This window comes from Xenopus tropicalis, chromosome 8 (assembly GCF_000004195.4).
Source record: "Xenopus tropicalis strain Nigerian chromosome 8, UCB_Xtro_10.0, whole genome shotgun sequence".
NCBI classification, from domain to species: Eukaryota; Metazoa; Chordata; class Amphibia; order Anura; family Pipidae; genus Xenopus; species Xenopus tropicalis.
Window position 1 is genome coordinate 93,131,727 of NC_030684.2, and position 17,606 is coordinate 93,149,332.

The 17,606-nt window shown below is 36.6% G+C and overlaps 1 protein-coding gene across 2 annotated transcripts; it reads right to left on the bottom strand.

Annotated features, from left to right (window-relative positions):
• Positions 1-393: 393 nt before the first annotated feature.
• On the bottom strand, positions 394-17,495 carry klhdc1 (kelch domain containing 1). 2 transcript variants are annotated; one of them, NM_001251819.1, is made up of 13 exons: positions 17,244-17,495; positions 14,328-14,398; positions 12,251-12,368; positions 12,050-12,168; positions 9,474-9,557; positions 9,306-9,386; positions 7,074-7,132; positions 6,002-6,114; positions 5,644-5,716; positions 4,695-4,869; positions 4,158-4,242; positions 2,727-2,779; positions 394-1,241 (listed from the first exon to the last, which is right to left on the bottom strand). In NM_001251819.1, exons 1-5 carry the CDS (start codon positions 17,280-17,282, stop codon positions 9,476-9,478), a joined length of 429 nt encoding a protein of 142 aa, NP_001238748.1. In that variant the 5' UTR covers positions 17,283-17,495; the 3' UTR covers positions 394-1,241; positions 2,727-2,779; positions 4,158-4,242; positions 4,695-4,869; positions 5,644-5,716; positions 6,002-6,114; positions 7,074-7,132; positions 9,306-9,386; positions 9,474-9,475. The 2 variants fall into 2 exon arrangements, with proteins under 2 accessions (NP_001238748.1, XP_012823418.1); XM_012967964.3 differs by lacking the exon at positions 4,695-4,869 and adding an exon at positions 10,062-10,140 and having other exon boundaries at positions 17,244-17,457.
• Between the last annotated feature and the right edge of the window lie 111 nt (positions 17,496-17,606).

A 17,606-nucleotide genomic window follows, 5' to 3' on the forward strand; every position in this document is an offset into this window, starting at 1 on the left:
TAAGGCCACCAGACAGGCTTGCCAGACCGATAACTGGTCAACTTTGATCAAACAGGTTTAAAAATCTTATTTTTTCCCATGACAGTATTCCTTTATGTGACTTGGTCAAAGCCACAAGGAGCTCACCCAGGAACCATAAACAGGAACCACAGCAAAACCTCTCTGTCGCAAAGCCCATTTGCTAAACCACTAAGCTGTTCTTTCTCATTGATCAATTTTTTTAATTGCAACAACAGTGGAAAATACACTGTTAGTGGATCTCAGGTTAAACATATACACAAGCAGGATGTTTTATAAAAATGATTTCTAACAGACTTGTTAGTTAACAGGATAATTGTTAACTAACATTTATATTTGGGAGAAATTATAAATAATAACACTTTTAAACAAGGATTTTGTTGGACATTTGGTGGTTTTAATTACTCACTATGCAGTGCAAACTGTAGCAATAAACATGTATGTCCATTACTGATTGTAAACACATAAACATAACAACAAATGTAACATCAAAATTACAAATACAATTAAATATAAAATATCCTCAGTTAAAAAAAGCAAGGCTCTGAAAGTCAAGTACAAATACAATACTTTTCCTTTGTCACAGTTTCATACCTAAATTAGATTTAACATCTTTTTTCCTTGTATGGAAAAGTCATTGTAGTACTAACAAAATAACTGCTTAGTATGTATTTCCCCAGTCATTACTACCCAGCACCGACTGGGCATTAGTTGTTTAGAAAAAGGCCATGTAATTTCCAAGAAGCCCAAGAGCTAGCAACTAAACTTCCTGTTGTGCTATAGAAAGTTGTTGAGTTGCTAATTACTGACACAAGGTACTTAAAAAATGAATGGGTCCCTGTTTATATGTTGTTTGTTGCGTACAGGAGACTACTATACATTTATTATTCTTATGGTGTTGATACAACATCCATTGAGTAAATGTTTAGATTATTGTTGGCTAATGTAACAATTCTACATGTAATTAATAAACCAAAACTTTCAAATCCATTTTTAACAGGAGATTCTTTAAAACTTCTTAAGTGCAAATGGAATAACACATTTCTCCTTCCCAGACAGGTTCTGTTGTTATTCACTTTGAATGATTCCTTTTTTGTTTTCTGTATTTGGTTGCAGCCCAGAAGGTTATTTTCTTTAATGCTTGCTGAAGGAGTTTTGTGGGTAAGCAGGACACTTGTCTTTCTAGCACAGAAGAATATTTCCCTACAGCATCTAGGCACAACCTAAAGGAAACAAATACAGTTAATTACACGAATAAGCCAAGTTATAAAAATGTCATATGTTTGCATCACTATGGTACCATACTCAAGTGAATAAGAACAGTTGTTTTTGTACAAGTCACATGTTTTTATTATGTGGATGAATCATATAAAATAAAATTAGTTTGCAGATGAGCAAAACTAGTTTTCTCTAAAATGCAGATAAAGCCTGAAAACTTATGCGCAAGGAAAATTTCACTGTTAATCACTATAAGCAATTATTCTCCAAATTTCCAGAGCAGATAAAGGTTTCACTAAATAACAAAAGGATTCCGAAGTTGTGCTCCACTACCAAGAAAAATACATTAATACAGGCAACAAATTAATATTTTCTTTAAATCATTATTATTATGAATTATGGCACCTTTTGTTTTTAGGCTGGGGAAAAGGATGTTTTAGGAATTTATGTGCGAGTTAAGATAAAGAATATAGTATTTTAAAACTCGCATTAATAAAAGTAATGCAAAAATTAAATATGCCACTGCAACTGCTTAAACAGTTACATGATACCCTGTATAGTTTTAGGATGAATACACACAGAGCTACTTGTCACAACTACTAAACACCAGACAATACTGAGAATTGTCTCTGCTAAAACACACGTAGAGACAATTATCAGTAAATGATCAACATTGTAGGCATGACAAGTAGCTGTTACTAGTAGCTCTGTGTGTCTTCACCCTTACACAAAAGAAAGACTCAATTTTCAGTTGTGTCTGTATTTACATATTATTTGTTGAGTTGGCAGAATGCCTAATCAGCTTACTTTCTTAGGTGGATTACTGGATTGCACAACATGTTGGTGAGCCCTAGAATTCTACATGTCAGGCAAATACTAGCAGAAAAAGTGTAAAGGAGACCACTGCAAAAGCAAGTTAAGTGCAAGTGCTGCAGATTTTACTTTTGCTGGTTCCTGCTTGTTTTGTGTGAACCCAGGCAATTTGTGGTAGTAAACAGAAAAAATGGGCTGACACTCTGCGCAGTTTGGGTTTATAAAGTAACTGTACAACATAAAACTTATTTTGCCTCCCTATGTTAAAGGAAATCTATACCCCCAAACAATGTAAGTCTCTCTCTCCCGCCTCCTGGGATCATGGGATTCAAAGTGCACACAAACAAGATAAGGCACACATACATGCTAGGCCACACCAGCTAATGGACATAGTTCTGTCTTTTGCTCCCACACTTCTTCCTGTTACAGTTAGGGCTGCATTATTTCTGGTCATGTGATCTCTGAAGGAGCACACAGCCCATCGCTAAATGGCGGATCAAAGGAAAGAATGTAAAAGTACAATATTTACTGGTATATATACCAGTTTGGCGAGATTCTTTAATAGGTCACTTAACATAATATAAACTATCTGTTGGTTAAGTATATATTCTGGGGGTATAGGTTTCCTTTAACCCAACATATGGATTTAATTATTGGTTAATCTCCTTTAAACATACCTTAGAAGTGAGTAAGGCTGAATCTGAAAGATTAGCAAATCATTACAATGACCCTAAAACATATAATAAATGTAAAGTTAATAAAATGACCTTTATGTGCATAAAAACAAAAAGTAAATGCTGAAGACATAAATAAATAATAGAACATGTAAATGAAAAATGAAGCAAAGTGAGAACAGAAAGAAGAGGAAGCAAGCCAAATAAAAAATCCCTTATTCTCTTATTTCTCTGCTTACTATAGGGCTCATGTACGTCTGCAAGTGCAGTTACAATCTCCGCACTTAGCAGCCTGTAACACCGCATTGTACATGCGGTCCTTCACTTCCGTATAATTGCTCTCAGCCCTGATCACTTCTTCCTGCATTCTGTTCTCAATCATGCACTGCGCCTATAAGGGCAAGGGAACCCTGAAGATACCGCCACCTCCTGGCCAGGCAGTATCTTCAGAGTTCCCTTCTCTACCAGTGTCAATAAGGGCAGAAAGCTTGTGCCTAAATAATTGGACAGAGACGTCAGTCACAGTTCGAACACTTTAAATGATGCCAGACTTCTGTGCAGTTGCATCAAATTTGCGACAAAATGCACATGCAGTAACAGTAATGTACTTTTCTCACTTCACTTGCAGACTTACATGTGCCCTTATGTCTAACAGAGCTCTGTATTCCAGATGTATCTGTGTTCTCACAGTATATATAAACCCTAAAAACAACTTAATGCAAAATTGTTTAGCATGCTCTTCTAAGCACTTTTGCAGTTTACATTTATTTTTCCTTTATTTCAAGGTATAGTCAATTTTACACTATTTTAAACTGCTAATATAATGAATATTGTAAAAACAGCTCCATCTGCTGGTTATTTTGACAGGGTGCCTACAGTAAAAAAATACATTAACGTAGTTGGTGCTGTTACCAAATTCATTATATTAGCAGTTTAAATTAGTGTAAAATTGTCTATATCTTGGAAAGGAAAAAAAAATAAACTTAATGAATTGCAAAATTGCTTAGAAGAGTGATATAAGCAATTTTACATGATGTTATTTTTAGGGATGCAACAAATCCAGGATTTGGCCAAGATTCTGCTTTTTTTCAGCAGGATTCTGGCAAATCCATCCTTCTGGCTGAACCGAATCCAAATCCTTAAAATCAAGTGACTTTTTGTCACATAAATACAGAAGTTGAAAATTTTTCACTGCACACTTCGCCCCTTACGTATTCTCATTTACAGATGTAAATTACAATTCAGATTTGGTTCGGTGTTCTTCCAAATCCAAAAATAGTGCATCCCTAGTTAATTTCAGGGTTTACATTACTTTAAACAGCAATATTTATGTACATAGCTGTTTCAAATGAATATTACTGAAGTTAGCTGCTACAATAAGCCTGAAAATCTAATATAATTCAATACTTTTTGACTGGCCAAAAAAATACTTACTGTGTCTAGAGAAAGTAAATCATCTTTACTGCCGCCAAATACCATCACTTCATTTTCTTTTCCAGGGCAGGCTGTGTGCCACAATCTAGAATAGAACACAATAAAATAAGTAATGGCAAAACAGCCAACATATCTTTTTACTGTTTACTAATCCAGAAAAACTTATAAAATACCTATATATTTACATAGTGTCAACATATTCTACCTCTCTATGTCATCTTCATCATCATATATGATGTTATTAAATTAGCTGTTTCGGTCAGCTAACATTCCATTTCACAGTGCTCATAACATAAACAAAATATGATGAGATGATTGTCGTAGGAAGTCTTAAACTGCAGTAATAAAGCTATGGATATGGAAAGCAATATATATATAACAGAGCCTTTGTATGGGTAACTGTGCAAATAATACAATGAAAAACAAATCATTTGAGTATATCTGCCAAAAGACAAGTTTAGTGATAAACTATAGATTGCATAGTAGAACATTGTAATGAACTAGAGTATTTAGCAGGGAACACCCCCACTTCCTCACCTTGGTGGTAGCTCTGGCTCTGTTCTATCTGCGGAAGGAAATGTCTTGCTGGGGCATGATCCTTGAAGGTCATTTGGGTGCCTGTCCTGCCTTGACCTGGTTGATATTCTATCTGATGTATTCCTACAGAATGGCCCTCACTGCTGCTCTAACTTAGCACTTTAACCTAAACAGTCTAATAAAGTGATATATTGGCAGAAATAGTATATACATTAGAAAAACAACCATCAATGTCCCTAGTTACTTTTGTTACTGTCAGTAGTAGTTAGATTGACTTTTAAAAGTACATTCCAACAAACTAGCATCCCAACATTCAAATTATTTAAACACCACTATGTTAAATACACTCAACATTGGTATTGGTATACATTTCATTCTAATAAAACATGGTTATTTATCATAATACCTTATATCTCTGCTCTGCTGTCCAGGGATGGAGATATCATTTGTCCAGTGGGTGTATGGGCATTGAGTACAAACCATTTGTATAGGCCTCATGATAAATGCAATTTATTTTCAATTCAGTTGCGTTACACACAAGTGGCCTCTACAAAATCTTGCTTCATTACTGAATATGACTGATAGATGACTATTTAAATCTCATGTCCTTATGAACATACGGTAATTTGTTTATAATATAGGTTTTTAAACAAAATATTAGCATACGAAAGATATCCGTACCATATCAACACCTGCGATCTAGCTGCTATATACATATAAAAATGTATATAATGAGAACACATTTATTATTTATAAAATAATTATATTGTATCAATTAACCATTAAACTTTGCAGTTTATATATGCTACAAGTTGAATAAAACACAGAAGACATTTCAAGGCATTATTAACTTTTAATAATATTTTTATGGGTTTTTTCAAGCAGGATAGCCATAAAAAGATCATTCTTGAAAAGTACTATAAAAACAATTTAGTACATTTTTTTTTACCTTGGCCTATTTTTTGGCAAATGTTGAAGCTGCTCCCATTCATTGGTTTTTATGCTGTAAATCCAGCCATCACCTAGAAAAAAAAATAGGAAAGTTCAAACTACCCTGTTTGCCTCTAATGTGCTCACCTCCTGATTTACCATAAAATACCAGCCATGCAGTACTCAATGCAGTAAGCAGTTATTGCAACAAGACTATGGATCAGATTCAACTCCATTAAACAAAATTATGCAACATTTTTCACTTCAAACCTAATCTGGCCCTATAAGTAAATAACCCCACACACTTGCATTACCCTACATTCAAAATAATACAGAATTTGTATAATGTATTGCCAGCAAGAGATTTGTGTACTCACTTAAAGGTTCACTTTCTTCACTAAGACCACCAAACAAAAACAGCTGGTCATCTCCAACTGGTGTTAAGGTATGCCATGATCTACCGCTTGGGATCTTTCCATTAATCCGAATGCTAAATAAAGAATAGGCAAATTGCAGATTACACTTGCTAACATAACAAAAAAGCAAGAAGAAACAATGAATAAATATGTGATTCAAAGTTTGCATCTGGGGGGTCTAGTCATCTACAGCAACCAATCAGCAGCTAGCATTTATTGGTCACCTGTTAAAAAGCAAACATTTTATTTGCTATGGGCTTTTGCACCTGGGCAAACATTGTATCTTTTATTACATATGGGGTTTTGTGTTTGCTTCCTGCATATTATCACCATAATTTACAGTTTAGGTAGTGCTATATTATAAAAAAAAACAGGGGGTCTTACTATATATTAACAAACACAGGTTGAAGAATAAAAAGTTAGTGTTAGAGGGCCCTGTGTATGACTACATTTGGCCCACGCAATAGACCACTGCCAGGATTCTTTGCAGGTTATACCTTTATCTCATTATCATCATTTACACTGTTTGCTTTATAAACTCAGGTATTTCTGTTATTCTATGTGTCATGAAACATCAATTAAAAATAAAGTGCAAAAAATGTGGCAATGAAAGCTGTGTCAGAATCTGAGCAGTTTCAATCCTGTCCTTTGATTAATGACACATTCTGTAGAAACATATGCTGCCGAGGGCTAAAGGTATGATTTGACAGCACGTTGACGTGTGGCTATACTAAATGACAATATAGAAAATACTGCAGTCTGCAACACACACAACTAATCTATAATTAATTAGTTATGCCATATATATATATATATATATATATGTATATATATATATAGTAGGTGGAACAGAGGCAGAAAAGCTAGAATGAAATGCTTTTTGCTCAGAGATAATTCACAAAGACCATATCAGCATTTAGTTACCCATCATGAGTCTAATATCTGCTCTTTTGCAAATATGCAGGGCTCTAGTTGCTGCTGCTACCTATACAATACCTTTGGCCATAAAGCAAAACTTTTTAGCTTTACCTACCCTCCAGACCATGTCCATGTGTCTAGATCCAGAAAATGCAAATCATTCATTCTTGTTTGCTAAAAGAAAATATAAACAACATATTGTAGATCCTATTTTCAAGAACATTTTTTTATTTCACTCAGGTCACTCAGACCTGCAGTAAGGGAACACAGGGTGCTAAGGAGCCCTATCAAGGGACATGGTAAGACTTATTTTGCATCAACAAAATAAAAATGTTTAAGACATGTAACATGTTTACTGTATAATCATGCAAAACCCTAGATTCTCATTTACCCACAAAAAAAATGAAGGGGCACAAAAGCCCTATGCTGTGAAACAATTATAAGGAGTTTCTCTATTTTTAAAATCTATTTATAACGCACTTTAAAGGAATACTGTCATGGGAAAATGTTTTTTTTACCAAACGCATCAGTTAACAGAGCTTCTCCAGCAGAATCCTACATTGAAATCCGTTTTTCAAAAGAGCAAGCAGATTTTTATAAATTTAATTAAATAAATTTAAATGGGGCTAGTCATATTCTTAGTTTTACAGATGTCATTAGTCATGTGAGTTGTGCTCTGATAAACTTGAGTCACACTTTACTGCAGCACTGCAAGTTGGAGTGATGTTGACTCTCCACCCCCAGCAGCCATTTAGCAGAACAATGGGCAGGTAGCAAGATAGCAGCTCCCAGTAGATATTAGAATAACACTCAATATTAAGAAATCCAAGTCTGGCTTGGGACTCCTCCAGTTACGTGGGAGTAGTAGAAACAATAGGTTACCTGAAAGCAGTTCTAATGTGTAGCGCTCAGACTCAGACACAATGTACTGAGATGGCTGCCTACACACCAATATTACAAAAAAATACATTTATTGGTTTACAAATTAAATTTTAAATGGTAGAATCAATTATTTTCAATGTGCACAGTATAAAATAGATATAAAACTATACCATAAAAAATCATGACAGAATCCCTTTAAGTTCCATTTCCTCATTCCTCATTGCCCTCTTACATATTAATGATATGATCAAATTAAGGAATATTGGCCTAGAACATAATATTTGTAATTGGATAGAGAACTGGCTGAAGGATAGAGTACAAAGAGTGGTTGTAAATGGAACATTTTCTAATTGGACCAGTGTGGTTAGTGGAGTAACGCAGGGGTTAGTCCTTGGGCCTTTGCTTTTTAACTTGTTTATTAATGACCTGGAGGTGGGCATAGACAGTACTGTTTCTATTTTTGCTGATGACACTAAATTGTGCAAAACTATAAGTTCCATGCAGGATGCTGCTGCTTTGCAGAGCGATTTGACAAAATTAGATAACTGGGCAGCAAACTGGAAAATGAGGTTCAATGTTGATAAGTGCAAAGTTATGCACTTTGGTAGAAATAATATAAACGCAAACTATCTACTGAATGGTAGTGTGTTGGGGGTTTCCTTAATGGAGAAGGATCTAGGGGTTTTTGTTGATAACAAGTTGTCTAATGCCAGGCAGTGTCATTCCGTGGCTACTAAAGCAAATAAAGTGCTGTCTTGTATAAAAAAGGGCATTGACTCAAGGGATGAGAACATAATTTTGCCCCTTTATAGGTCCCTGGTAAGGCCTCACCTTGAGTATGCAGTGCAGTTTTGGGCTCCAGTCCTTAAGAGGGATATTAATGAGCTGGAGAAAGTGCAAAGACGTGCAACTAAACTGGTTAAGGGGATGGAAGATTTAAGCTATGAGGTGAGACTGTCGAGGTTGGGGTTGTTTTCTCTGGAAAAGAGGCGCTTGCGAGGGGACATGATTACTCTGTACAAGTACATTAGAGGGGATTATAGGCAGTTGGGGGATGTTCTTTTTTCCCATAAAAACAATCAACGCACCAGAGGTCACCCCTTTAGATTAGAGGAAAGGAGCTTCCATTTGAAGCAGCGTAGGTGGTTTTTCACGGTGAGGGCAGTGAGGTTATGGAATGCCCTTCCTAGTGATGTGGTAATGGCAGATTCTGTTAATGCCTTTAAGAGGGGCCTGGATGAGTTCTTGATCAATCAGAATATCCAAGGCTATTGTGATACTAATATCTACAGTTAGTACTAGTGGTTGTATTTATAGTTTATGTATGTGAGTGTATAGATTGGTAGGTGTGGGTTGTGTGTGCTGGGGTTACTTGGATGGGTTGAACTTGATGGACACTGGTCTTTTTTCAACCCTATGTAACTAACTATGTAACTATTACATTAATTTCAATGAAAGTACTGACCAGCACACGACCCCCAAACACATATCCTTTGTTATCCAACAGAGCACAGGAATGAGCTGCTCGTGCCTGGGGTGGAGAATTCTTTGAACAGAAAGACAGGGATATTAACAAATAAAACAAAAAAATATGCTTTTAACTGAGTAACAAGAAGAAAAAAAATGTACTTGCTTTTACAAAGGGCTGAAACCAGGTCTGTGTCTTTGTGTCAAAAACATGGATATCATTGTTCCATCCCCAGAAAATCTGACCTTCCTGCAAATAAAATTGCTGCTTTATTGCTGGTTTCTTGCTGCACTTAATCACATTATTTTTTCTAAAAAAATATAAAATACTCAGCGCTATATAAAGACCTTTCAAGTGATATCTGCTCTGATGCATGGTGAAAATTGCTTGCAGACATATTTTGTATGGATACATTTTTTTTTTCTCTTTGTAGTTACCAGCATGATAGCACAGTATGAATGCTATCAATTTTTTTTTGGACAGAAAAGTGGTGCTTGCATTACATCATTTTGTCTGGTTCCATGGTTGACCAGCAGGCTACATGCAGCACATACAATTCTTGCAATGCACTAAAATTGTTCCAGGGTTAAGATCCACTTTAAAAGGAAACACAGCCCCAGACTACAACAAAATGCCACTTGTCCTTACTGGCAAATGATAAGCAGCATACTGGTGACAAGATTATGATGTTAAACAGACACTGCATAACCATCCAAAGAGAGACAGAGAGAAAACTCAGTTTGGTTTAAATACCCATGACGCATCATGTACATCAAAGCAGTCATTAAGTTCACTGTGTTTTCTGCATCCATATCCACCAAAGTAGATTAACCTACAAAAAAAAAATACATTTATTCTCATTCCTTAAAGGAGAAGGAAAGGTAAAAACTGAGTAAGCTTTATCAGAAAGGTCTATGTAAATACAGCCATAAACACTTACAGTAATGCTGCACGGAGTCCTTTATCAAAAGAAACACAGGATTTCTTGTCTCTTTTTTTGTAAACATGATGTTCCAGTGTCTGACTTCCTCTTTCAGAAACAGCCTTAATTCCCGGAGCCAGAGGCTGCCCAGTTCTCTCCTCTCTCCCCTCCACTCTCCTGCTCCTCTCTCCCACCAGAATGCTAAGAACTCCCTCCCCCTCCCTTAGGAATGTGTGATCTCAGCTATAACGGCTATAATGGCAGGAAGGAAGCAACTTAAAATGGCAGCTGCTATCTTGAGCTAACGGAGAAAGCTTCTAAATCTGTTTACTCAGGTATGTAAATTTTAATTTTTTAATGTAGCATAATATATTTTAATTTTTTTAATTTTTTAATGTACAATAATATATATTATTATACACATACCTATATACTTTCCATATTGTAATATATTTATGACCCTTATGACCTCTAAAGCAGGGTTGGCAAACAGAGCCTCGTTAAGTTATCAGTGGGCTCAGGTCAAAGATCTCATTTGGGCACCAATGCCCCCAATAGAACTATTAGGTTTTTTGCTTAGAGCAACTTCCACTGGAACTAACGTAAACAAGGTCTAATGTGGTGTAAAATAACAGCAACAAATCTGGCATTCAGATGACATAAAATAAAACACACCTTTATAAATTCACCATTTATTTTACACAGCACTTTACAACACTTTATTAGCAAATGACATTTTATACAGCATAATAAATAGGCCCCTAAATGTGACCAAACTGAAGGTTACACATGGATATAAGCCTTAGCCTCTGCAAATCATTATTCCCTTTGTAGAATTCAGAAGATCAATTTTGATTTTACTCAAGACTGACAAAAATCTAACCTTAGCACACTATGCTGAGCTAAAAAGGACCAAAGGGCCTCCATTAGCTGATAAGTTTACAGACATATTAAAGGAGAAGTAAAGTTACATCTGGGGGGTGCCAAATATTAGGTACCCACCAGTCATTGTAATCACTTACCTGATACCCCAGGCCAGTGCTTCTGTTAGCAGAAAAGTGCACTGGGCCAGGGTTCATGCAACCAAGTGATCTTCTTCCTTTCCTCTTATTACATACTTTGGCCACTGGTATGCAAAATAAGGCTAGGCTGATTATTAGCCCCTTTGCCAACAAACACAGTGGGGGCCTATACAGACTTGTCAGGACAGGGCTGTATTAACAACCTGATGTTGTTCTCACCTGATATAAATTTTAAGTTGCTAATTTTTGATCAGATATCAGTTGGGTAACCCATTATTTTGCCACCCTTGCATGAGCCAATAAGTTACTGAACCAATCTGAAGTGACAGACATGGCACCTAGAGTTGGCTGTGTATGGGCAATTTCTCTCCTTCTATGTTTCCTCCTGCCCTATTATTTCTCTTCTTCTGACCTGTTCTGATGAAAATCCATGGCCTTTGTATATGTTTTTTTAGCTTTTTATGGAGCCATCCTTTATGTCATATGACTCATCTGATTTAAAGGTTTAAAGCTGATTTTCAAGAAAACCTGGGCCACATATACCACAATGCACGCAAGTGGAAACTACACACAATAAGCTATTACTTTGCATGCAGCAGAAACAGAATGTAAAGCTGCTTTCTGCCAATAAGGGGGTCCCTTCTTCAATGGTGATCTGGAGTTCTGGCCTGTTTTGGCACAATTTGCCTTCCTTCAAAATTGTTTGCAATGCAAAATTTATTGCAGTAGCTACAGTACATACAGTATATATGGTGTATTGTAACATAACATTTTTCAACATCACAATTGATTTTTACCTGTCATCATAAACCCAGCAAGAAAGTTTATCTCTGGCCGTTGGGGATTGGCCTTTAAAGTTGTTAATGTGCTTCCATGTGTACTGTCCAGATTTTGAATGAAGATCCAAACAGAAGAGCTTTAAAAATAAATTTCAGGAATGACTTTAATTATTAACTCATTCTCTGGCATGACAATTAACTAGTGATTATAAAAAATACCTGGTTGCTGTATCCTTTGTCATCATATCCTCCAAAAACATAAAACTTGCCATTAAGACATGCTCCACAACTCCCTGACATTGATGGAGGCAGATCACCATCTGTTAAGTGCATTCTCCTGTATTTTAAAATAAACAAGACTCATATTTGAAGCACAATATAGCCAAAACAAACAAAAGATTAAAAATGAAGAATATAAAATTATTTTTTTGAATTGCATTGGAAGCAAATAGATATCGTACTTAATCTATCACCTGTAAATTTCTATAATTGCAAATGTTATATAAAAAATGGCTAGAGCTTTAGTCCTTATCACAAATAAAAAGTCAAAAAGTGCAGCAGTTTCATACCAATACAATTATTCATGCTTGGTGGATATTTCTGCATGAACAGGGGACACCTAAAGAAGCCAAGCAGTGCTTTGTCTGATAAAATTAAACTTTAATTAAAGGGCAGAAAAAGGATATATTTAACCAAGCAAAGCACTTAATGGTGATTATTGCTTAGCAATAAAAATAATGGTAACTTCTGATGTGCAAAATTTATTCTGCACTGCTTTGAATGGAAGAAGAACACAAAAAAGAAGTTTACTGAATTTAAACCTTATCCATTGACTTGCATTACAGTAAAATTAAAGCAATGCTTGACTTTTTCAGAAAGATCCATATGTTACTCTTTAATTCTTGAGTGATAGTGATGAACCAGAATGTGCTAAAGCAGGATATGCTTTTTAGGTGTAGCATTAAAGAGATACTGACACCAGAAATTAAACCATTTTTATGTCTATTATAACATTGTCTTTGCATGCTATTTATACTTTTACCTTTAAAGTATTTGCCCAAAGTTTTTACATTACCAATCTGATCCCCCATGTTCCTCTATGAGGGGGCGGCCATATTTGGCAGCAGGAGTCCGTTAGCATTAGAAGCTATAACTGACAGGCTCAGAAGGGACAGGTTTGGAACTTCAAGTAACAATTACTTACAAAAGCAGCCCTATCAGCGAAAAAATCAACGTGACCTATAGGGAACTTTTGGTGCATTAATATCTTGAAGCGTAGTTTTTTTAGTGTCGGTATCACTTTAACACTTTTCAGTCAGCAAAGTGTTACTAAATATTAAATGTGAACTGCTGGTAATCGATTAGGTTTTCCATTAATCTTTTCCTAAATGTTGTATTGGTGAATATTGTGATTGAGAAAAATTATTCTTTTGTGAAAACAGGAGTTGTAAATCATCTTAATGGGCTGTTTCCCAAGTTTTAATGAATTTAAAGGACATGTAAACCCTACATTTTTCTATCATGTATGTAAGTTGGGTACATCTCCCCAACTCACACCGCATCAATTGTATTGTATATATCCCCTCCATTCGCCAGCTTCATCACGTTTCCTAAAACAAAGAGCAGCTTTCACCCAGCAGCCATTTTCCTTCTCACACATCTTGGTGGCATTTACATCTGCAGACAGCGCATGTGTGCTGTAAAGTACATGCAATGAAGAATGCAGGCTTACACAGGCAGAACTTCATTTGATAAAAAACCCTGCTTGGATTGTGCCATGTAATGGTTAAGCTGAACTTAGTTTCTCCAGCAGAGTGCACAGCTAGAGTAGAGTTTCCATGAAAATCAGCAGTGCCATCTCTTCATTGGCTGGTAGACTGGAGGGTGTGTTTGGTAACCTGAGTTGAGAAAAACTGAGCATGCTCAGTAAGCTAAGAGCCAAAGTTAATTCCTAAGGGAGGGAACTAAACCGATTAGGGAAGAAGAAGGAATGCCAAGTGATTAAGGGGATGCTGCAGCCTTACTATTAACCTTTGAACAACAGGAGAGGCAGGTATTTAAATATTTCAAAGAGGGTGTTCACTGATTAAATTTTTGTGTGTGGGGTTTACATGTCCTTTATGTCTAACCCCGTAACTTACAGACTTAGTCATTTTTAGTTTGAATTTTTTTCTCCCTGAATGGGGGGACAGTAGGGTAATTTTTTGTACAGGTTCATAAATGCCCAATTATTGAAAGTCACAATAAATTATTTACAATTTTAGTTTACAGAAAAAAACCTTTGATATTAGCTTACCACAAACCACTATCGATATCATAGATCCATATTTCATCATTTGGTAAGTATACCTCATTTTCTTCAATTGTCTAAGGAAAAAGAGGTAATTGTTAACATAAAGTCTTAATATAAAACTAAACCATAAACTTAAACTAGACACAAAGCATAAATGGAAGGTGACAGATTAACCCTTTCACTGCCAGCCGTTTTGGTCAAAGCGGAACTTCTACTGCCAGACAGTTTTTGAACATTTTGCACTTTTCACTTTAGGGGCCTTTCCTTGAGAGGACTTTTAGTTTACCCAGGAAAACAATATATCGTTTTTCAGGACAAACTAAGCTTTCAAAATTTGGTATAATTTTGGTGTAATTCCAATTCTGTAGCAAGATATAGGCTTCTAAATGTCTACAAAATAAAAAAAAAAAACATATTTTTTATAATATAAACACACATACCAGAAACAAAAAATATTTTATGCACAAAATACAACTGATTTGGAAAGTCCCATGTCTCCTGAACGCGTCAATACCAAATGTATATATAGTTTTATGGAGATTTCTCACTTGTATGGGTCAAAAACTCCCAGCAGTACATTGCCCAAATTTCCAAAGCACTGCTCCAGAAAGCATACTTTAGATTTCAAGGCCAAAAATTCCACTAACAGAAGATTTATCCCAGAAAATTACACATTTCTGGAAAGAACAGATTCTGGGGAATCCAGAATAGGCACAACTGTCTGTCTACTCCAAACTATCAACTTGCAATGCTTTCCTAAAGTTATTGGTTTTTATCAAAATTTGTAAAAGGAATTCTGGGAGTGAATTCCAAACTCTTAAAAAAATCCCATTTACATGGGTTTATCCTATAGGCTACAGCTCACCCACTGGGTTTGAAGCTGAAGCCAGGACAATAGCTGATCAGATTCCCAACTACAGACCGGTTTCGCCCTTTCTGGGGCTCATCAGTGTAGTGTAGGGTTTTCTGATCAGCTTAGGTAGAGTCACCATGTGGTTCTACAAACAAATAAATTAGATTGAGGAGACTGAGGAGGCAGTCTCCTCAACCTAATTTATTTGTTTATCAAAATTTGTGAAATTTAAAAAAAAAATTGCTTCAAAGCTTCCAGTCTATAATATCTTATCTCCTATAGGTCATAAAGTAACCAAATAAAACACCCTAAATATGAACGCCAGGGGTCCATTGAACAGTTTGATGCCCAATATGTATAGGTTTACTTAAGTATGTGGCATGTAGGGGCCCCAATGTGAACATACCCCCATATGATCTATCATTTCTGTCATTTCAGCTCCTGCAAAATCAACACATTTACATCATTATATGTGGAATAAAGCTATAATATATAGTATAAAGTACACTCACCCCAGAAAGCCATATATTTTTGGAAAGTACACATTCTCCCGAATCTAAAATGGGTACCCATGTCTTTCTACTCCGAAGTACCAAGCCCCAAAGCTTTTCTAAATGTAGCAATTTTGATGACATTTCCAAAAATCCCCTCAAAGCTTCCACTTTGCAGCATCTTATCTCCCACATAGCATTAGGCACCACGATAAAACACCCTAAATTTGAATGCCAGGGGTTCACTGAACAGTTTGATACCCAATATCTATAGGTTTACCCAAATATGTGGCATGTAGGGGCCCCAATGGGAACATACCCCCATATGATCTGTCATTTCAGCAAATGCAATTGCGTCTGCAGCTTGGGGGTGTCGGCCCTGCTACGATCGCGTCGCAGGGCCGACATAACAGCTCCCCCGGCTCGTTGCCCAGGGGGCTATCATCGCTAAAAACTCTCTGCAGAAGCAACACATGCTGCTTTTGCAGAGAGTAACCTTATCTGCCAAACAACACACACCATATGTCGTTGGCAGTTAATAGTTAATAGCTGGGCTGGTTTTATTAAATCCTTATGGAACAACCCTCCACTGTGTGATCTGGTCCTTAAAAGAGAAGGAAAGGTAAAAACTAAGTAAGGTTTATCAGAAAGGTCTATGTAAATACAGCCATAAGCATTCACAGTAACGTGCACTGAGTCCTCTATCAAAAGAAACAGGATTTCTTTTCTCCTTTTTTGTAAACATGTTATTAGGGTATCTGACTTCCTCTCTCAGAAAAATCCTTCATTCCTGGGGCTAGACTCTGCTCAGTTCTCTCCTCTCTCCTGGCCCCCCTCCCTCAAGAATGGTTAGAACTCTCCCTACCTTAGGAATAAATAATCTCAGCTATAAGGGCTAGAGCTATACAGCAGGAAGCTATTAAAGGAGAAGGAAAGCCTAAGTCACTTGGGGGTGCCAAAATGTTAGGCACACCCAAGTGACTTAAATCACTTACCTTGTACCCTGGGCTGGTGCCCCTGTTAAGAGAGAACAGCACCAGCCCGGGTAGCAGTGAGCGCTACCTTCTTCCACTGCGCATGCACATTAGAGAGAAAAGCCAAACCGGACAAGATCCGGGTCTATTTTTGGACATTTTAATTTGACAGTCCTGCCCACTGTAAATTACCAAATGATATATGTGGGCTGGCATTGTTCTGATCTGTGTCAGATCTTTGTATTGAATTATAGCCACTGTTATGATGCATTGCTTGCTTTAATTCATGTATAAGAACAACAGGCTTTATAAAGTCTTACTTCGTCGATAATTAGTGTGCAAACAAGGAATCACCATAAACAACAGGGTGGGAAATGCATTTACACTTTTGTAACTCTTTTCTTCACCCCCAGACACAATTGCACCAATCAGTGCCCAGTACTGGGTGACGCCTCTATCTGTGAAGCTAAGAAAAGGGCAGCCAATGAGGAAGAGATAGTTTATAGGGGATATGTATATATTGTCTGTGCATTTAAGTGCCGCATAACATAGTCTGTGAGCGCGAAACTTTTCCAACCATCATAAAAAAAAGAACATTTACCACATAACCGCCCCACACATAAAGATAGTTATCGTGCATGGCAGCGCAGTGACCGCTTCTCTCCTCAGCCACGCAGTACCGTTGCTGTATCGTAGCCATATTATAGTGCTGCACTGTACTTTCTAGTGCAGGTAATGAGAGCGCTGTAACCGCAATTCCATCAACTGTCACAATCCGAAGACCCCAACGGGCGCCGACAAGGGACACGCTGCATAACGCGTTCAGACGCTGTACTCTGTTAGGGCAAAAATGTATTTCGACGTTATATGACAATGAATAAATATTATTCTTTTTAGGCCTGCGAGACAACTATACCAGAACAAAAATCAGTTATGTAGCACAGGTATATTTTGGTTACATTTT

Excerpts from the sequence above, each read along its gene's own strand:
- klhdc1 (XM_012967964.3), bottom strand. The coding sequence starts at position 17,342 with ATGGCTACGATACAGCAACGGTACTGCGTGGCTGAGGAGAGAAGCGGT. Across the intron at positions 12,169-12,250 it reads ACAAAGGATACAGCAACCAG|CTCTTCTGTTTGGATCTTCA; the intron begins GTATTTTTTATA and ends TTATTTTTAAAG. Across the intron at positions 9,387-9,473 it reads GGTTTCAGCCCTTTGTAAAA|AATTCTCCACCCCAGGCACG; the intron begins GCAAGTACATTT and ends TTCTGTTCAAAG.